Source organism: Pecten maximus, chromosome 1 (assembly GCF_902652985.1).
Source record: "Pecten maximus chromosome 1, xPecMax1.1, whole genome shotgun sequence".
Taxonomy (NCBI): Eukaryota; Metazoa; Mollusca; class Bivalvia; order Pectinida; family Pectinidae; genus Pecten; species Pecten maximus.
The window spans coordinates 30419271-30442449 of NC_047015.1; the positions used below are offsets into that span (position 1 = coordinate 30419271).

General features: G+C 38.0%; 1 protein-coding gene across 2 annotated transcripts in view; it reads left to right on the forward strand.

Moving 5' to 3' along the window:
• LOC117329861 (serine/arginine-rich splicing factor 7-like) overlaps positions 1-23179 on the forward strand; it is a 52390-nt gene that overhangs the window by 19580 nt on the left and 9631 nt on the right. The window contains exons 6-10 of one of the 2 annotated variants that reach the window (XM_033888061.1): positions 5745-5807; positions 15170-15286; positions 16689-17565; positions 18518-18562; positions 19107-19560. In XM_033888061.1, coding sequence (XP_033743952.1) covers positions 5745-5807; positions 15170-15286; positions 16689-17208 — 700 coding nt within the window. In that variant the 3' untranslated portion in view covers positions 17209-17565; positions 18518-18562; positions 19107-19560. The remainder of the gene's footprint in view (positions 1-5744; positions 5808-15169; positions 15287-16688; positions 17566-18517; positions 18563-19106; positions 19561-23179) is intronic. The other variant, XM_033888052.1, reaches the window with a different exon arrangement.

Sequence of the window (23179 nt, forward strand, 5' to 3'; positions counted from 1 at the left end):
CATATTGTACATTACTGACACTTTACATTACTAACACTGTACATTACTGACACTGTACATTACTGACACTTTACATTACTGACATATTCTACATTACTGACACTGTACATTACTGACACCGTACATTACTGACACTGAACATTACTGATACTATACATTACTGACACCGTACATTACTGACACTGTACATTACTGACACTGTACATTACTGACATATTGTACATTACTGACACTGTACATTACTGACATATTGTACATTACTGACACTGTACATTACTGACACTTTACATTACTGACACTGTACATTACTGACACTGTACATTACTGACATATTGTACATTACTGACACTGTACATTACTGACATATTGTACATTACTGACATATTGTACATTACTGACACTGTACATTACTGACACTGTACATTACTGACATATTGTACATTACTGACACTGTGCATTACTGACACTGTACATTACTGACATATTGTACATTACTGACATATTGTACATCACTGACAATATACATTACTGACACTGTACATTACTGACAATATACATAACCAACACTGTACATTACCGACACTATACATTACTGACACTGTACATTACTGAAACTGTACATTACTGACACTGTACATTACTGACACCGTACATTACTGACACTGTACATTACTGACATATTGTACATTACTGACACTGTACATTACTGACACTGTACATTACTGACAATATACATAACCAACACTGTACATTACTGACACTGTACATTACTGAAACCGTACATAACTGACACTGTACATTACTGACACTGTACATTACTGACACTGTACATTACTGACACCATACATTACTGACACCGTACATTACTGACACTGTACTTTACTGGCACTGTACATTACCAACACTGTACATTGCTGACACTGTACATTACTGACACCGTACATTACTGACACTGTACATTACTGACACCATACATAACTGACATTGTACATTACTGACACTACATTACTGACACTGTACATTACTGACACCATACATAACTGACACTACATTACTGACACCATACATAACCAACACTGTACATTACTGACACTGTACATTACTGACACTGTACATTACTGACATATTGTACATAACCAACACTGTACATTACTGACACTGTACATTACTGACACCTCACATTACTGACACCGTACATTACTGACACTGTACATTACTGACACTGTACATTACTGACATATTGTACATTACTGACATATTGTACATTACTGACACTGTACATTACTGACACCATACATAACCAACACTGTACATTACTGACACTGTACATTACTGACATATTGTACATTACTGACATATTGTACATTACTGACATATTGTACATTACTGACACTGTACATTACTGACACTGTACATTACTGACATATTGTACATTACTGACACCGTACATTACTGACACTGTACATTACTGACACCATACATAACCAACACTTTACATTACAGACACTGTACATTACTGACATATTGTACATTACTGACACCATACATAACTGACATTGTACATTACTGACACTACATTACTGACACTGTACATCAGTGACACTGTTCATTACTGGCACAGTACATCAGTGACACTGTACATTACTGACACCATACATAACCAACACTCTACATTACTGACACTACATTACTGACACCATACATTACTGACACCATACATAACTGACACCATACATAACCAACACTTTACATTACTGACACCATACATAACTGACATTGTACATTACTGACACTACATTACTGACACTGTACATTACTGACACTGTACATCAGTGACACTGTACATTACTGGCACAGTACATCAGTGACACTGTACATTACTGACACCATACATAACCAACACTCTACATTACTGACACTACATTACTGACACCATACATTACTGACACCATACATAACTGACACCATAGATAACCAACATTGTACATTACCAGCACTCTACATTACTGATACCTTACATTAATACCACCTGAGGTTACTTACTCCTTTTCATGTGTAATGCTGCTTTCAGACGCTATTTCTGAGCTTCCATTCAAAGGTGATAAGTCAACTGGAGCATTTGATAAACTCTCACCAGTCTGATAAATGTCACAGCATGATCAATTGAAAAAAGTTGATTAATTTCACAGCATCTCCTAAAGCATGAATACTCCAGTATTGGACATCTATTATGTGTTGGTGACAGTATGTTGTGTCTGAGCTGGTTATAAAAACATTCTCTGACACTGGTGACAGTGTGTTGTGTCTGAGCTGGTTACAAAGACATTCTCTGACACTGGTGACAGTATGTTGTGTCTGACCTGGCTATAAAGACATTCTCTAACACTGGTGACAGTATGTTGTGTCTGACCTGGTTATAAAGACATTCTCTGACACTGGTGACAGTATGTTGTGTCTGACCTGGCTATAAAGACATTCTCTGACACTGGTGACAGTATGTTGTGTCTGACCTGGTTATAAAGACATTCTCTGACACTGGTGACAGTATGTTGTGTCTGACCTGGTTATAAAGACATTCTCTGACACTGGTGACAGTATGTTGTGTCTGACCTGGTTATAAAGACATTCTCTGACAATTATGACAGTATGTTGTGTCTGACCTGGTTATAAAGACATTCTCTGACACTGGTGACAGTATGTTGTGTCTGAGCTAGTTATAAAGACATTCTCTGACACTGGTGACAGTATGTTGTGTCTGACCTGGTTATAAAGACATTCTCTGACACTGGTGACAGTATGTTGTGTCTGACCTGGTTATAAAGACATTCTCTGACACTGGTGACAGTATGTTGTGTCTGAGCTAGTTATAAAGACATTCTCTGACACTGGTGACAGGATGTTGTGTCTGACCTGGTTATAAAGATATTCTCTGACACTGGTGACAGTATGTTGTGTCTGACCTGGATTACCTAATGTTGTGAAAAAAATGTACTCGGGTATGAAGAAAGTGCCTTTCATGAGTTAAAATAAGTAGGTATACTGTGCTATTAAAATGTTTTTGTTACCCGACATATTCATTGGGAACATTTAAAATCTCTTAGAGATTCATATCTATTAGAAATGTTTATTTAAACCCTCAAATAAATCTTTGTACACATTTCCTGTATAGAATAGCTTTATAGATCACTGAAGGAGATGTACAGTACTTACATTTGGTAATCACACGAGAGTTTATATCTGCACAGAAAGGTGTACGATGGTATCCCCCTGGTGTAAATTCTACATTATTGAATTATATACAAAACTGCATCAGAAATCTCTATATATAGATTATATTTACCTTACTTAATTCTGTTTGGTTCCCTTACCTCCAGAAGTGATAATTTGTAACAATAATTGATGTGAACTTACATTAGTGTGAAAACTGTAACATTTTAGATAACAACTAAGCTTTACACACAGACAGGGGTTTTCCCTCAATTCCTGTACCTTTTAACTGTTTAGGTTAATAATTCTGATAAATTAATTGACATATAGTTGTTCAGATTATAATTTTGATAAATTCATCAATACATTTTTTGTTTTGCCCCACCATGAAATGGGGGCATATAGTGTTACCCGTCTCGGTCCCATCGCTTGCATCATGTCCTGCTGAATGTATATAGCTAATTTCGGGAACTGAAGAGGTTTTGGGGTGTCAAGTTGTAACTGGGGCATTTATGTCTTACAGACATTTTCTAGTTCAGATTATAATTCTGATAAAGTCATCATTAAGATAGTTGTTTAGGTTATAATTCTGATAAATTCATCTAAATAGTTCTTGTGTCATCTGCCAAGCATGGCAGGGTCTTCTAGGGATCACTTTGTCTTCTGTCATGTGTCGGTGTTGTCATCAATATGGCATCAGTCAAACTTTCCAGATTGTCTCCCCTTACCAACTGCCAAATCAATTTGTTGCGTAGTATGTGGCTTTGTCATAAATTTTGAGTAGGAGCCCTGTGTCACTATTCCAGATAGGAAATTTTTGTAATTACCTGTTTTCCAGACTACCACTTACTACATCAGTTTATTACTTGGTATGTTGCTTTATCATATAAGATATGAGGGCTGATTGATATGTTGTGAGCCTCGTATTGAAATATTTGAATTTTGTGGACATATTTTATTATTTTTCAGCATAATCCCGTTCAGTATCTAAATACTTTTGCCAGCGGTGTTTAAGGGCCTCAATGCCACTTTTATAGAGTTCCTTTCTATGACAATGAACTTTATTGACCATTTCTGGGGTTGAAACATTGACGGGCCTTCCTGGTCGGGGGTCAGGGCTCTGTCGGCTGCACTTAAATTCCGCCACCCACCTTTTCACTGTAGCACATGAAGGGGAATCTTTCCCTAGTGTTGCTATCATATCATTATTGATATCATATATTAGGTGTTAAACCTTCTTTCTGCAAATATTGGATCACTGCTCTTTCACCGTTTTTGTCCATTTTGCAAAAGCTGCTTGCCTTGTTTACTTTAGAGTGCTACCTCATCGATATAAACTAACCAAATGAGACCAGTCCTTGGGTACACAGTCCTATATAGTCAGAGAATAGTAGGACTTAAAAAGAACATCCTTGAGTACCTCCTTCAATACAAGGCTCACAACATATCAATCACCCCTCGTATCAGATCAAGTTTGATACCCAAATCAAAATTCTAATTTTTGCTGGAGTTATAGCCCTAAATTGCACATAGGAAATTTATAATCATGTAATCATATAACTTCCACATATGACCTCAGTATTGTGGAGCTAAACTCCATCAACCAACCAACTGGCAACTCAAAAACAATGATTTTTGGTGACCTTGAAATTTTCAAAATGACTTCCTTTCAAATAAAGCAAACACAAGCCACACATCCACTTCTGTGGAATTCAAGTATTGATGTACAATTTCCTACGGATGTCCTTTCTAATACTGTTTTCTGATTTCAATACAACTAATGTGTTGTTTATACTGTTTTGGCACTTTCTATGTGTATGTAAGAAATCCACATATTTTGCAGGTCACCTTTAGATTAAATTAAATATATGCACTATCTGACTGACATTAGGTGCTATGTCATGAAAAGAAGATAAAATTCTAAATTATATTATGTACATCACCTACTTCATTTGCCTTTTTGTAAACGATTTAAGCTGGTGTCAAATCCCCTAAAGTTGATCACAGTGAACAATTACACAAATCAATGTTTTATACTTGTAAAGTTAAGGTGTACAGTAAACTATATGTTTTACACTTGTAAAGTTAAGGTGTACAGTAAACTATATGTTTTACACTTGTAAAGTTAAGGTGTACAGTAACTATATGTTTTACACTTGTAAAGTTAAGGTGTACAGTAAACTATATGTTTTACACTTGTAAAGTTAAGGTGTACAGTAAACTATATGTTTTACACTTGTAAAGTTAAGGTGTACAGTAAACTATATGTTTTACACTTGTAAAGTTAAGGTGTACAGTAAACTATATGTTTTACACTTGTAAAGTTAAGGTGTACAGTAAACTATATGTTTTACACTTGTAAAGTTAAGGTGTACAGTAAACTATATGTTTTACACTTGTAAAGTTAAGGTGTACAGTAAACTATATGTTTTATACTTGTAAAGTTAAGGTGTACAGTAATCGATATGTGTTATACTTGTAAAGTTAAGGTGTATAGTAACCCCATCAAATCAAAGAGTTTCATCATTTAATTTTAGGTCCCCCATGAGTAAGAGATCCAAGAATAGGCGGAGATCCTCATCACACACAAGAAAACACAAGTAGGTTAAAATCAGTATTGTCTACATAGTAGTATGTGGTATCTGTACATGACATGTTTAACTCTGTGAGTTTGTCTCTGTGGGTACTCTGGTTTATCTGTCTGACTATACATGTGTTGTCTGTGGGTACTCTGGTTTATCTGTCTGACTATACATGTGTTGTCTGTGGGTACTCTGGTTTATCTGTCTGACTATACATGTGTTGTCTGTGTGGGTACTCTGGTTTATCTGTCTGACTATACATGTGTTGTCTGTGGGTACTCTGGTTTATCTGTCTGACTATACATGTGTTGTCTGTGGGTACTCTGGTTTATCTGTCAGACTATACATGTGTTGTCTGTGTGGGTACTCTGGTTTATCTGTCTGACTATACATGTGTTGTCTGTGGGTACTCTGGTTTATCTGTCTGACTATACATGTGTTGTCTGTGGGTACTCTGGTTTATCTGTCTGACTATACATGTGTTGTCTGGGTACTCTGGTGTATCTGTCTGACTATACATGTGTTGTCTGGGTACTCTGGTTTATCTGTCTGACTATACATGTGTTGTCTGGGTACTCTGGTTTATCTGTCTGAATATACATGTGTTGTCTGGGTACTCTGGTTTATCTGTCTGACTATACATGTGTTGTCTGTGTGGGTACTCTGGTTTATCTGTCTGACTATACATGTGTTGTCTGTGGGTACTCTGATTTATCTGTCAGACTATACATGTGTTGTCTGTGTGGGTACTCTGGTTTATCTGTCTGACTATACATGTGTTGTCTGTGTGGGTACTCTGGTTTATCTGTCTGACTATACATGTGTTGTCTGTGGGTACTCTGGTTTATCTGTCTGACTATACATGTGTTGTCTGTGTAGGTACTCTGGTTTATCTGTCTGACTATACATGTGTTGTCTGTGTGGGTACTCTGGTTTATCTGTCTGACTATACATGTGTTGTCTGGGTACTCTGGTTTATCTGTCTGACTATACATGTGTTGTCTGTGTGGGTACTCTGGTTTATCTGTCTGACTATACATGTGTTGTCTGTGGGTACTCTGGTTTATCTGTCTGACTATACATGTGTTGTCTGTGGGTACTCTGGTTTATCTGTCTGACTATACATGTGTTGTCTCTGTGGGTACTCTGGTTTATTTGTCTGACTATACATGTGTTGTCTGTGTGGGTACTCTGGTTTATCTGTCTGACTATACATGTGCTGTCTGTGGGTACTCTGGTTTATCTGTCTGACTATACATGTGTTGTCTGTGGGTACTCTGGTTTATCTGTCTGACTATACATGTGTTGTCTCTGTGGGTACTCTGGTTTATCTGTCTGACTATACATGTGTTGTCTGTGTGGGTACTCTGGTTTATCTGTCTGACTATACATGTGTTGTCTGTGGGTACTCTGGTTTATCTGTCTGACTATACATGTGTTGTCTGTGTGGGTACTCTGGTTTATCTGTCTGACTATACATGTGTTGTCTGTGGGTACTCTGGTTTATCTGTCTGACTATACATGTGTTGTCTGTCTTGGTACTCTGGTTTATCTGTCTGACTATACATGTGTTGTCTGTGTGGGTACTCTGGTTTATCTGTCTGACTATACATGTGTTGTCTGTGGGTACTCTGGTTTATCTGTCTGACTATACATGTGTTGTCTGTGTGGGTACTCTGGTTTATCTGTCTGACTATACATGTGTTGTCTGGGTACTCTGGTTTATCTGTCTGACTATACATGTGTTGTCTGTGTGGGTACTCTGGTTTATCTGTCTGACTATACATGTGTTGTCTGTGTGGGTACTCTGGTTTATCTGTCTGACTATACATGTGTTGTCTGTGTGGGTACTCTGGTTTATCTGTCTGACTATACATGTGTTGTCTGCGTGGGTACTCTGGTTTATCTGTCTGACTATACATGTGTTGTCTGTGGGTACTCTGGTTTATCTGTCTGACTATACATGTGTTGTCTGTGGGTACTCTGGTTTATCTGTCTGACTATACATGTGTTGTCTGTCTGGGTACTCTGGTTTATCTGTCTGACTATACATGTGTTGTCTGTGTGGGTACTCTGGTTTATCTGTCTGACTATACATGTGTTGTCTTGTGGGTACTCTGGTTTATCTGTCTGACTATACATGTGTTGTCTGTGGGTACTCTGGTTTATCTGTCTGACTATACATGTGTTGTTTTGTGGGGTACTGTGGTTTATTGTCTGACTATACATGTGTTGTCTGTAGGTACTCTGGTTTATCTGTCTGACTATACATGTGTTGTCTGTGTGGGTACTCTGGTTTATCTGTCTGACTATACATGTGTTGTCTGTGGGTACTCTGGTTTATCTGTCTGACTATACATGTGTTGTCTGTAGGTACTCTGGTTTATCTGTCTGACTATACATGTGTTGTCTGTGGTACTCTGGTTTATCTGTCTGACTATACATGTGTTGTCTGTGTGGGTACTCTGGTTTATCTGTCTGACTATACATGTGTTGTCTTGGTACTCTGGTTATCTGTCTGACTATACATGTGTTGTCTGTGGGTACTCTGGTTTATCTGTCTGACTATACATTGTATTGTCTGTGTGGTACTCTGGTTATCTGTCTGACTATACATGTGTTGTCTGTGTGGGTACTCTGGTTTATCTGTCTGACTATACATGTGTTGTGTTGGGTACTCTGGTTTATCTGTCTGACTATACATGTGTTGTCTGTGGGGTACTCTGGTTTATCTGTCTGACTATACATGTGTTGTCTGTGGGTACTCTGGTTTATCTGTCTGACTATACATGTGTTGTCTGTGGGTTCTCTGTTTATCTGTCTGACTATACATGTGTTGTCTGTGGGTACTCTGTTTATCTGTCTGACTATACATGTGTTGTCTGTGGGTACTCTGGTTTATCTGTCTGACTATACATGTGTTGTCTGTGTGGGTACTCTGGTTTATCTGTCTGACTATACATGTGTTGTCTGTGTGGGTACTCTGGTTTATCTGTCTGACTATACATGTGTTGTCTGGGGTACTCTGGTTTATCTGTCTGACTATACATGTGTTGTCTGTGGGTACTCTGGTTTATCTGTCTGACTATACATGTGTTGTCTGTGGGTACTCTGGTTTATCTGTCTGACTATACATGTGTTGTCTGTGGGTACTCTGGTTTATCTGTCTGACTATACATGTGTTGTCTGTGGGTACTCTGGTTTATCTGTCTGACTATACATGTGTTGTCTGTGGGTACTCTGGTTTATCTGTCTGACTATACATGTGCTGTCTGTGGGTACTCTGGTTTATCTGTCTGACTATACATGTGTTGTCTGTGGGTACTCTGGTTTATCTGTCTGACTATACATGTGTTGTCTCTGTGGGTACTCTGGTTTATCTGTCTGACTATACATGTGTTGTCTGTGTGGGTACTCTGGTTTATGTCTGACTATACATGTGTTGTCTGGGTACTCTGGTTTATCTGTCTGACTATACATGTGTTGTCTGTGTGGGTACTCTGGTTTATCTGTCTGACTATACATGTGTTGTCTGTGTGGGTACTCTGGTTTATCTGTCTGACTATACATGTGTTGTCTGTGTGGGTACTCTGGTTTATCTGTCTGACTATACATGTGTTGTCTGCGTGGGTACTCTGGTTTATCTGTCTGACTATACATATGTTGTCTGTGGGTACTCTGGTTTATCTGTCTGACTATACATGTGTTGTCTGTGGGTACTCTGGTTTATCTGTCTGACTATACATGTGTTGTCTGTGTGGGTACTCTGGTTTATCTGTCTGACTATACATGTGTTGTCTGTGTGGGTACTCTGGTTTATCTGTCTGACTATACATGTGTTGTCTGTGTGGGTACTCTGGTTTATCTGTCTGACTATACATGTGTTGTCTGTGTGGGTACTCTGGTTTATCTGTCTGACTATACATGTGTTGTTTGTGTGGGTACTCTGGTTTATGTCTGACTATACATGTGTTGTCTGTAGGTACTCTGGTTTATCTGTCTGACTATACATGTGTTGTCTGTGTGGGTACTCTGGTTTATCTGTCTGACTATACATGTGTTGTCTGTGGGTACTCTGGTTTATCTGTCTGACTATACATGTGTTGTCTGTAGGTACTCTGGTTTATCTGTCTGACTATACATGTGTTGTCTGGGTACTCTGGTTTATCTGTCTGACTATACATGTGTTGTCTGTGTGGGTACTCTGGTTTATCTGTCTGACTATACATGTGTTGTCTGTGGGTACTCTGGTTTATCTGTCTGACTATACATGTGTTGTCTGTGGGTACTCTGGTTTATCTGTCTGACTATACATGTGTTGTCTGTGGGTACTCTGGTTAATCTGTCTGACTATACATGTGTTGTCTGTGTGGGTACTCTGGTTTATCTGTCTGACTATACATGTGTTGTCTGGGTACTCTGGTTTATGTCTGACTATACATGTGTTGTCTGTGGGTACTCTGGTTTATCTGTCTGACTATACATGTGTTGTCTGTGTGGGTACTCTGGTTTATCTGTCTGACTATACATGTGTTGTCTGGGTACTCTGGTTTATCTGTCTGACTATACATGTGTTGTCTGTGGGTACTCTGGTTTATCTGTCTGACTATACATGTGTTGTCTGTGGGTACTCTGGTTTATCTGTCTGACTATACATGTGTTGTCTGTGGGTACTCTGGTTTATCTGTCTGACTATACATGTGTTGTCTGTGGGTACTCTGGTTTATCTGTCTGACTATACATGTGTTGTCTGTGGGTACTCTGGTTTATCTGTCTGACTATACATGTGTTGTCTGTGTGGGTACTCTGGTTTATCTGTCTGACTATACATGTGTTGTCTGTGTGGGTACTCTGGTTTATCTGTCTGACTATACATGTGTTGTCTGTGTGGGTACTCTGGTTTATGTCTGACTATACACGTGTTGTCTGTGTGGGTACTCTGGTTTATCTGTCTGACTATACATGTGTTGTCTGTGGGTACTCTGGTTTATCTGTCTGACTATACATGTCTTGTCTGTGGGTACTCTGGTTTATCTGTCTGACTATACATGTGTTGTCTGTGGGTACTCTGGTTTATCTGTCTGACTATACATATGTTGTCTGTGGGTACTCTGGTTTATCTGTCTGACTATACATGTGTTGTCTGGGTACTCTGGTTTATCTGTCTGACTATACATGTGTTGTCTGTGGGTACTCTGGTTGATCTGTCTGACTATACATGTGTTGTCTGTGTGGGTACTCTGGTTTATCTGTCTGACTATACATGTGTTGTCTGTGGGTACTCTGGTTTATCTGTCTGACTATACATGTGTTGTCTGTGGGTACTCTGGTTTATCTGTCTGACTATACATGTGTTGTCTGTGGGTACTCTGGTTTCTGTCTGACTATACATGTGTTGTCTGGGTACTCTGGTTTATCTGTCTGACTATACATGTGTTGTCTGTCTGGGTACTCTGGTTTATCTGTCTGACTATACATGTGTTGTCTGTGTGGGTACTCTGGTTTATGTCTGACTATACATGTGTTGTCTGGGTACTCTGGTTTATCTGTGTGACTATACATGTGTTGTCTTAGGGTACTCTGGTTTCTGTCTGACTATACATGTGTTGTCTGTGGGTACTCTGGTTTATCTGTCTGACTATACATGTGTTGTCTGTGGGTACTCTGGTTTCTGTCTGACTATACATGTGTTGTCTGGGTACTCTGGTTTATCTGTCTGACTATACATGTGTTGTCTGTGGGTACTCTGGTTTATCTGTCTGACTATACATGTGTTGTCTGTGGGTACTCTGGTTTATCTGTCTGACTATACACGTGTTGTCTGTGTGGGTACTCTGGTTTATGTCTGACTATACATGTGTTGTCTGTGTGGGTACTCTGGTTTATCTGTCTGACTATACATGTGTTGTCTGGGTACTCTGGTTTATCTGTCTGACTATACATGTGTTGTCTAGGTACTCTGGTTTATCTGTCTGACTATACATGTGTTGTCTGTGGGTACTCTGGTTTCTGTCTGACTATACATGTGTTGTCTGTGGGTACTCTGGTTTATCTGTCTGACTATACATGTGTTGTCTGTGGGTACTCTGGTTTATCTGTCTGACTATACATGTGTTGTCTGTGTGGGTACTCTGGTTTATCTGTCTGACTATACATGTGTTGTCTGTGTGGGTACTCTGGTTTATCTGTCTGACTATACATGTGTTGTCTGTGGGTACTCTGGTTTATCTGTCTGACTATACATGTGTTGTCTGTGGGTACTCTGGTTTATCTGTCTGACTATACATGTGTTGTCTGTGTGGGTACTCTGGTTTATCTGTCTGACTATACATGTGTTGTCTGTGGGTACTCTGGTTTATCTGTCTGACTATACATGTGTTGTCTGGGTACTCTGGTTTATCTGTCTGACTATACATGTGTTGTCTGTGTGGGTACTCTGGTTTATCTGTCTGACTATACATGTGTTGTCTGGGTACTCTGGTTTATCTGTCTGACTATACATGTGTTGTCTGTGGGTACTCTGGTTTATCTGTCTGACTATACATGTGTTGTCTGTGTGGGTATTCTGGTTTATCTGTCTGACTATACATGTGTTGTCTGTGGGTACTCTGGTTTATCTGTCTGACTATACATGTGTTGTCTGTGTGGGTACTCTGGTTTATCTGTCTGACTATACATGTGTTGTCTGTGTGGGTACTCTGGTTTATCTGTCTGACTATACATGTGTTGTCTGGGTACTCTGGTTTATGTCTGACTATACATGTGTTGTCTGTGGGTACTCTGGTTTATCTGTCTGACTATACATGTGTTGTCTGTGTGGGTACTCTGGTTTATCTGTCTGACTATACATGTGTTGTCTGTGTGGGTACTCTGGTTTATCTGTCTGACTATATATGTGTTGTCTGTGTGGGTACTCTGGTTTATGTCTGACTATACATGTGTTGTCTGTGGGTACTCTGGTTTATCTGTCTGACTATACATGTGTTGTCTGTGTGGGTACTCTGGTTTATCTGTCTGACTATACATGTGTTGTCTGTGTGGGTACTCTGGTTTATGTCTGACTATACATGTGTTGTCTGTGTGGGTACTCTGGTTTATCTGTCTGACTATACATGTGTTGTCTGTGGGTACTCTGGTTTATCTGTCTGACTATACATGTGTTGTCTGTGTGGGTACTCTGGTTTATCTGTCTGACTATACATGTGTTGTCTGTGGGTACTCTGGTTTATCTGTCTGACTATACATGTGTTGTCTGTGTGGGTACTCTGGTTTATCTGTCTGACTATACATGTGTTGTCTGTGGGTACTATGGTTTCTGTCTGACTATACATGTGTTGTCTGTGTGGGTACTCTGGTTTATCTGTATGACTATACATGTGTTGTCTGGGTACTCTGGTTTATCTTTCTGACTATACATGTGTTTGTACCATGGTTGATCAATTCTCAGATGATCAAAACAGTTGGCATTGAAACCAATTGATAAAAATGTTTGATGATTTGAAGATAAACAGTAAGGAAAGCTTTTGATGTGTAGTTATTGGTAAGAGTTTACCTATAATAGTTACAGGCTTCACGCCACATTACCCTATACAAAGGTTTGGGGTCAGAGTTCAAGTATCGCACGTCTGAACTGCAATCACTTACCTCAAAGGTCAAGGTCATGATAGCAATAATTCACATGTTGTAAAATTATTACCTCAAAATTTAATAACAAAACTTTTTAGATGTGCATGTCATCACTATAAATGTCTGGTGTATCATGTAACACTCCTTTAGACCTGATAGGCCTAAGTCACAATTTATTGTTACCCAACTCTATGTAAATGTAAATTAAGCAGTAGTTCCCATGAAAATTGCAGAAAATCATAACATGGTTCATAGTCAACATGGAACATGCAACATCCAGATGTGCCAAAATATTCAAATAATTATGATAAAGTGTCTTTCTTATCACAATAGCTGACGTAAACAGACTCATAGATTAGACTTGTTTCTCCAGGACAGTTTGAGGATTAATTGTTGTTAAAGAATAATGTCATTTTTTAAATAGCATATATCTGGGTTTTTTTTGGTTATTCAGATAACAAAACAGTTGTTTCATACCTTTAATACCAGGCAACAGTGTGACCCAATGGACTGTTTACCGAGGAAACTACAAGCATGAAATAACTATAGATTTTATATCCTACAATTTGTATACACTCCAAACAGTATTGGGTCATTGTCCAATCTCGGTAACTCTGATTACGTACTATAGATGTTATACAGGATCCCATTCATAGCAGGCATGAGAATAAGATCAGTGGAATGTTATAAGGTGACCTAGGTTAATGAAACAATCAGGAGTTTAGCCTGCTTTCTGTAAAAATCTTAAAATTTAATTACTTAAGACTACCTCAATCCATCAGCCCATCAGATCAAACAAAGAAATCATTGTAATTCAGTAAAGATATCAATACCCAGACTTTTGTTTACAAGTCTATTGTAATTCAGTAAAGATATCAATACCCAGACTTTTGTTTACAAGTCTATTGTAATTCAGTAAAGATATCAATACCCAGACTTTTGTTTACAAGTCTATTGTAATTCAGTAAAGATATCAATACCCAGACTTTTGTTTACAAGTCTAATGTAATTCAGTAAAGATATCAATACCCAGACTTTTCTTTACAAGTCTAATGTAATTCAGTAAAGATATCAATACCCAGACTTTTGTTTACAAGTCTAATTGTAATTCAGTAAAGATATCAATACCCAGACTTTTCTTTACAAGTCTAATTGTAATTCAGTAAAGATATCAATACCCAGACTTTTGTTTACAAGTCTATTGTAATTCAGTAAAGATATCAATACCCAGACTTTTCTTTACAAGTCTAATGTAATTCAGTAAAGATATCAATACCCAGACTTTTCTTTACAAGTCTAATGTAATTCAGTAAAGATATCAATACCCAGACTTTTCTTTACAAGTCTAATGTAATTCAGTAAAGATATCAATACCCAGACTTTTGTTTACAAGTCTAATGTAATTCAGTAAAGATATCAATACCCAGACTTTTGTTTACAAGTGTACCATTAGGCACTTCATACTAAGACGTGTGCAAAGTCTATATATCTTTTCTTTTGTTTTCATAAAAGATATACTATAAAAGTAATTGCTTTTGATAGGCAAACAAGAAAGTGAACTACTCTGACAGAAAAAACTGGGAAATTGGATATTAATTTCATATTGGCAGTGAGTTCCTTTAGTAGACAAAGTTGAGAACAGTAAAAATTAGTTTGTATTTGAATGACTTTAACTTATGTAATACTGAAATATTGTTGACAAATCAATAAAGAGCAAAAATCATCAAAAGTAAAGTTGTCTTCTGTCCTTACAGATCAAGGTCATATACAAGGTCAAGGTCAAGGTCTAGTTCAACATCAAGGTCTCACAAAAGAAAGAAAAGCAGGAGGTCAAGTTCCTCCCCCAGGGATAGAAAGAAACACTGTGTAAGGTAAGTAACATCTATATCACAGGTGTGTATTGTCTATCTATTTGTAAGGTATTTTATGTTTGTTGTCTGTCTGTATGTTGTCTGTATGTTGTCTGTATGTTGTCTGTCTGTATGTTGTCTGTATGTTGTTTGTATGTATATTTGTCTGTATGTTGTCTGTATGTTGTCTGTACATTGTCTGTCTGTATGTCTGTATGTTGTCTGTCTGTATGTTGTCTGTATGTTGTCTGTCTGTATGTCTGTCTTCTGTCTGTATGTATGTCTGTCTGTCTGTATGTTGTCTGTATGTTGTCTGTCTGTATGTATGTTGTCTGTCTGTCTGTATGTCTGTCTTCTGTCTATGTATGTCTGTCTGTCTGTATGTTGTCTGTATGTTGTCTGTATGTTTGTATGTATGTTGTCTGTATGTTATCTGTATGTTGTCTGTATGTTGTCTGTCTGTATGTTGTCTGTATGTTGTCTGTACGTTGTCTGTCTGTATGTTTGTATTTATGTCTGTCTGTATGTTGTCTGTATGTTTGTATGTATGTTGTCTGTATGTTGTCTATGTTGTCTGTATGTTTATCTGTATGTTGTCTGTATGTTGTCTGTCTGTATGTTGTCTGTACGTTGTCTGTCTGTATGTTTGTATTTATGTCTGTATGTATGTTGTCTATGTTGTCTATGTATGTTTGTATGTCTATATGTTGTCTGTATGTTGTATTCATATTTGTATGTTGTATTTATATCTGTCCGTCCAAATGCAGATCACTGATCTTCAGACACAGTTTGATGATAGTTATTTAAACCTAAATACCCTGGACGAGATTCAGACTCCTAACCCTAAGTTAAATGATTAATACTTCCACTGTCACTTACAGATCACAGACTACACAGGTAAAAATTGTTTCACTTGACTGGTAGATAGTGATATGACATTCTGGAAAAAAACTGTTCAGATTTGAACAGGGAAATTCATGTGACTGCAGTTAAAATAAAATCTCCAGATCAAAGGTCAAGGTCAGACTTCAAATTTGTATTTTAAATTTGGAGTGTTATGTGTGTTATAAATCCATTAAACAGTCTGTATTTGTTTTTCAGTTTCAAGGACTAGTTACAATATCACCCGACTGAATATAGTAAATAAAGCATTCATATCACACATGAATGTATGATGTAGGCCTTTTGTTAGCTTTCTTAGGTGTTGTAAATAGGTGTTTAACAATTATGCATATCTTCAATAATAATGTTTGTAGATGTTGATAATTACAGTCCTGTAGAATGGTGGGTGTATGAGTTAATATATTATTATCACATGTCAGTTGATACTCTCTTCTTTGTGAAATTGTGACATTTGAATGAAAACATATAGAGATGATTTGATGGTGATTCCTTGTTGAAGCCATATACTCATTATTTGTAGGTCCAGGTCAAGATCCAGGTCTAGACAAGAAACACGTTCAAAATCCAAGTCCCCTGGACAGGCTGTAAAGAGCAAGTCTATATCTCGACAAAACTCTTCAAAGTCACAAGAAAGTAACCACAAAGAGAGATGCTCTAGGTCGCCATCATTACCACGGAAGTCTGAGGACCTGGCTGATAGTATATTGATCTCCGAGGACCAGTCCGCATCACCAAAGGTGGAATACCCCAGATCTCCATCATTACCACGGAAGTCTGAGGACCTGGCTGATAGTATATTGATCTCCGAGGACCAGTCCACATCACCAAAGGTGGAATACCCCAGATCGCCATCATTACCACGGAAGTCTGAGGACCTGGCTGATAGTATATTGATCTCCGAGGACCAGTCCGCATCACCATTACCTCAGAATGAAATGTCACCACAGACATCACCAAAGTCCTCTGAAGACCAGTCGTCGTCACCAAGGGAACCTGCATCGAGACGAAATGTCACCACAGACAACCCCAAAGTCCTCTGAAGACCAGTCGTCGTCACCAAGGGAACCGCATCGCAACGAAATGTCACCACAGACATCACCAAAGTCCTCTGAAGACCAGTCGTCATCACCAAGGGAACCGCATCGCAACGAAATGTCACCACAGACATCACCAAAGGTGGACCAACTATCACCCAACTCTAGTCAGCAGAGATTACTCCTAGAAAGCAGTCAAACTGACCCCTTCTCAGGGTCAGAATCAAGGTCAAGGTCATTGTCTCCTGTCACTTTAAAGCAATTTTCAGATGACAATCTGGAGAAGCCTTCATATGAAAGAGGCCTGATACATGATGAAAGTTCGGACACCTTGGGACTCCAGACATGTAATGACCAATTAAAGTAAGAAGATTAAACTATTGGCCATGTTACATTGTATTTATATTCATGTACACACTTACGTTTGACATAACAGCCAGCTTATATATGGTAAGTAGTCAATATGACATTTGCTATTGATTGCATTGATCAAAACTATTTCAATGTTATAGCAAATAATAGGAGAAATAGGGCTTCAAACATTTAAATGCCTTACTTGTTAAATGTTCAAAAATAAAGGAATTGCAATGAAATTTGGGCTGTATCATCCATGGGACAAAGAGACTTTATATCAACAAAAGTTCTGCCTGAGTGTTAAGCAGGCCTAGGCCTGCGCCCAATAAGTGGATAGAAGTGAACCTCTAGAATCCCTGGTTTTTTGTCTAGGGATTCTGAGCTTTGATCTACAGCATGTTTGCTTTGTATAAAACAAAGATCTGGACAAACTACCAAGGGACAGAGACAGGGTCACAAACCCGGGAATAGTGTTAGATATTATAACATTTTTTTTCTGTTGGAAAAAATTGCTTTGTCCATTTTAATTTGTTCTTGAGTATAAGTGTTTGAAAGAAACTTGATGGTGTGAAAAATTAAATGGATGGCCTGGCCCTGCCACATTGGGGGCTGGTAGGTGTTTGGGGCCAAATAACTAATGTATATCAATGTAAAGTTGTTTTCACCATAATTAGCTATGACTTATGTAAAGTTTGGTTTTGTGTTGTTTAGTCATGTAATCAGTTTATACAGCTAGTGATTTATTTACAAGTTACAAGTGTAAGGGAGATAACTCATATCATCATTCTATGGTATAAGGGGGATAACTTGTGTGATCAGGTTATAGTAAGGGAGATAATTTATGTCATCATTCTATGGTGTAAGGGAGATAACTCATGTCATCATTTTATATCCCTAGTGATTTACATATAAGAGGTATAAGGGAGATAACCCATGTATATTTTGACAATCTATGTTACAGGCACAGTGTACCACCAGTGGACCCCAGGTATGACAGTGATGACAGGTAAATATTTGGTGATAGTGACACTCATGATTGGATGCCAAACCTGTCTATGAGATGTGTAGGGTATTAGAATATGTTGCCTGTGTCAGTATTAGTAGTATATAGTTACATGAAGATCAGGTGTAGGTGTCCGCATAGAGAGGTTGATATCGATGTATGGTTAGTATTAGCTGAGGATACTGTTGCAGCATGATCAAAACTGCTTTTGTTTTTCTCATCTTAAATTCCTGTGCTATATTTGTCCAAAAAAAAAAAGGAAAGAAAATTGACATTGTGGTGTAATTGATGTGTTTATATTTCTGATATGATGCACTATGTGGTGCAGTTACAAGGGAAATAAATGGTAGCTACTGTCGGACAGCCACTACGTAATTACTGGTCACATCTCTTTATAAACCTTTCTGGAATAAGAGTTGCTTGTATGATTATGCTTTAATGACTGATACTTTAGAGATATGGTGTGGGAAGGCTAGTGTGATCTACCTTTGTTTTAAATTCCCATGCCACTCCCCTCACGTCAATGTTTTGTGTTGTCAACATCTAGTGACATACCATGGAAAAGAAAATCTTGATAAAACACAAACTACCAGCCTCTTGAAAGGAAGAAATGACAAGAGCATCTCTCAACTACTCAAACTGCAACTACTAAAAAGAGATGTAACAACAGCTCCATGTACACCAACTACACAAAAGGAAAGCAACACCACCAACTAAAATATGACACCTACTCAATAGTAATTAAACAGCTGAGCTCAGTACCAGAATGTAAAGGGAGATAAATCTTGCTAGAAAGAGTGCCATCATCTACTCAGGGGAGATCACTCAGGCTTACTCTTTGCCATCTGAGAGGATACCATGCCACTACAACCACTTTATCACTCAATCACTCAAACCTGTGCTTGGCTGCTCACCCACTACCAATAGGTCATTGTGGTCACTAGGACCCTCCCGCATTGGTCACTCACGATCACCACAAAAACTAGACCAACGTTGAGGAAGTGAGTAAACTTATAAAGTGAGAAGAAAAGCTTTACCTTATATAACCATGCACCTTATACTAAACTCTGTCCCATTTTTTAAAAATTACTTATTTAATTCAAGTTCATTGCTAATTACTCACAACAAATTCTGGAAGGTGTAGGTTGGGGCCCTATGGCCACCTCTGCTTGATAAAGTGTCCTTCATTATCTCATCTTTTTATTTCATTCAGTCATTTGTCCTTTCTTTTCACTAAAGCACCCTATTGACTCTGCTGCTGAGTGTGTTGTTAAATTAACTACTGCACAAAATGTTTCCCAGAAGAGAGTAATTGTATGTTAAGGTTTGGATTTAAAGCCTCTCTATAACATATGAATGATGTCAAAATTACAAAAAATAACTTGAATGATGGAAAATACACCCTTATGATATGAGATTCAATACGGTATTACTTTATAATTCTAATTAGAACAGAGAAACAACTGATTATGGGGATCTCAAATGTGGTACTCCAATCTCTATATGTAAATGAGCCACAGAAAATATGTCATGCATGCATGCACAAACTGGGGACTGACAATCAAATCCATACATCAGAATCCCAAAGTCAATCAGACATACTGGTCGCTGCTGCGAAGGATTGGGTAAAATCACAACATCATCTACAACTTACAGAGTCAACACACGATAGTACAAATGTTTAAAGCCACCATGAAATGGCTTTGAAATTTCTCGTCATTGGATAAACAAACCCATGCTTTTCTCTTTATCATCCAGGGATGTAACTTGGTGCATGCAGGATTGGTTCATGTTCTATGTTTAAATGATTGTTACATACTTTACTTGTGAATTGTTGACGTAACTGAGCATTGACTAAAATTAAATGAAGATAAACCCAAAAGGGATTACAAAGTCTTACTTATTAAAGTTTAATATTTATAAGCTAAAACATAGACAGGCTTTAATTGGGTGTCTTAAAGGTAAGATTCAGGACAGATCCGACAGCAAACTAAATCAATTAAAATCAATAGGTAATAAAATGGACACAAAGGTATCAATTAAGTCAAGCTCAATTGTAACTTGTAGATAACATCTAGCATTGTTTAATGATCTCTCGCCAATCAGCAAGGAGTTTACACTGAACAACTAGAGGAACCCACTTCCGCTGGAGAAATAATCTAAAATCTATACCACTATACTCCTTCTGAATCAATGATGGAACAAAGACAGGAACTCTACTGAAGGCTTCACCAATGAGTGGGCCACAGATGGTCCTTACTGAACTCTACTGAAGGCTTCACCAATGAGTTTATCTCTACTGAAGGCTTCACCAATGAGTTTATATGGGCCACAGATGGTCCTTACTGAACTCTACTGAAGAATTCACCAATGAGTTTATCTCTACTGAAGACTTCACCAATGAGTTTATCTCTACTGAAGACTTCACGAATAAGTTTATCTCTACTGAAGACTTCACCAATGAGTTTACATGGGCCACAGTTGGTCCTTACTGAACTCTACTGAAGACTTCACCAATGAGTTTATATGGGCCACAGTTGATCCTTACTGAACTCTACTGAAGACTTCACCTATGAGTTTATATGGGCCACAGTTGGTCCTTACTGATCTCTACTGAAGACTTCACCAATGAGTTTATATGGGCCACAGTTGGTCCTTACTGAACTCTACTGAAGACTTCACCAATGAGTTTATATGGGCCACAGTTGGTCCTTACTGAACTCTACTGAAGACTTCACCAATGAGTTTATATGGGCCACAGTTGGTCCTTACTGAACTCTACTGAAGACTTCACCAATGAGTTTATCTCTACTGAAGACTTCACCAATGAGTTTATATGGGCCACAGTTGGTCCTTACTGATCTTTACTGAAGACTTCACCAATGAGTTTATATGGGCCACAGTTGGTCCTTACTGAACTCTACTGAAGACTTCACCTATGAGTTTATATGGGCCACAGTTGGTCCTTACTGATCTCTACTGAAGACTTCACCAATGAGTTTATATGGGCCACAGTTGGTCCTTACTGAACTCTACTGAAGACTTCACCAATGAGTTTATATGGGCCACAGTTGGTCCTTACTGATCTTTACTGAAGACTTCACCAATGAGTTTATATGGGCCACAGTTGGTCCTTACTGAACTCTACTGAAGGCTTCACCAATGAGTTTATATGGGCCACAGTTGGTCCTTACTGATCTTTACTGAAGACTTCACCAATGAGTTTACATGGGCCATAGATTGATGCTACAGAACTCAATTTAAGACTTATTTGTCATATTTATATGAAACAGAATGTCATATTTAGACATAACATCAGTTGTATCTAGTCTACAAATGGCCCTGACTGAAATTCAGACCTGTGTCACATGCAAGCTGCCCACCATGGCTGCCATCTTGACCATCCTGTTATCAAGAATTATAGCAACAGAGAGCAATATATACTTTCATAATGGCACAGTCATCATAAAGCAAAAAATTGTTATATCTCAGACAGTACCAAATAGATCATTTTTAGCTCACCGGTTTCGAGTAATTGTACATTTAGTCCCCAACAAAACTGGGATGGGGGACTACCAGTGTTTTGTCCCTCAGACCTGAAGTTTTTCCTCATACTTGCGACATCTAAGTGAGGTGTGTGTCATACACCTAAAGTAGGTCACATTAACCTAAGCAAAAGTTTATATCAAAGAAATTCTTTTGTCCAGGCTCCATTTCTAGAATTTTTACTATGGCTTCATACTTTGGTCACTCTGACCTTCATTTTGACCCCTGACCTACATCAAAGAAAAAAGTTTATGTTTGGCATATAATTTTGAAGGAGGACTCTAATTCACTTAATTGTCCTCTTAATTTTTATACTGATAAGTGGGAACATAAATGGTTCCACTCTTGATTTCAGTCTTTTCATATGATAGATTATCTGTGGTTGTTACATGCACTTCTCCAAGCCTGATTTTGAGGCTGACCAGAAAGTTTGATAAGATATAAAGTGGCCATCTTATATTAATATTTATAGTTTGTTAATTGATTTTCCCCAAGAACAACAAGAAAGAGCTTTCTCATGTAGAGTCTAACAGAGTACTCATATTTCTCATGTAGAGTCCAATAGAGTACTCATATTTCTCATGTACAGTCCAACAGAGTACTCATATTTCTCATGTAGAGTCCAATAGAGTACTCATATATCTCATGTACAGTCTAACAGAGGACTCATATTTCTCATGTAGAGTCTAACAGAGTACTCATATTTCTCATGTACAGTCTAACAGAGTACTCACATTTCTCATGTACAGTCTAACAGAGTACTCACATTTCTCATGTAGAGTCCATCAGAGGACTCATATTTCTCATGTAGAGTCCAATAGAGTACTCATATTTCTCATGTACAGTCCAACAGAGTACTCATATTTCTCATGTACAGTCCAACAGAGGACTCACATTTCTCATGTAGAGTCCATCAGAGGACTCATATTTCTCATGTAGAGTCTAACAGAGGACTCACATTTCTCATGTAGAGTCCATCAGAGGACTCATATTTCTCATGTAGAGTCTAACAGAGGACTCACATTTCTCATGTAGAGTCCATCAGAGGACTCACATTTCTCATGTACAGTCTAA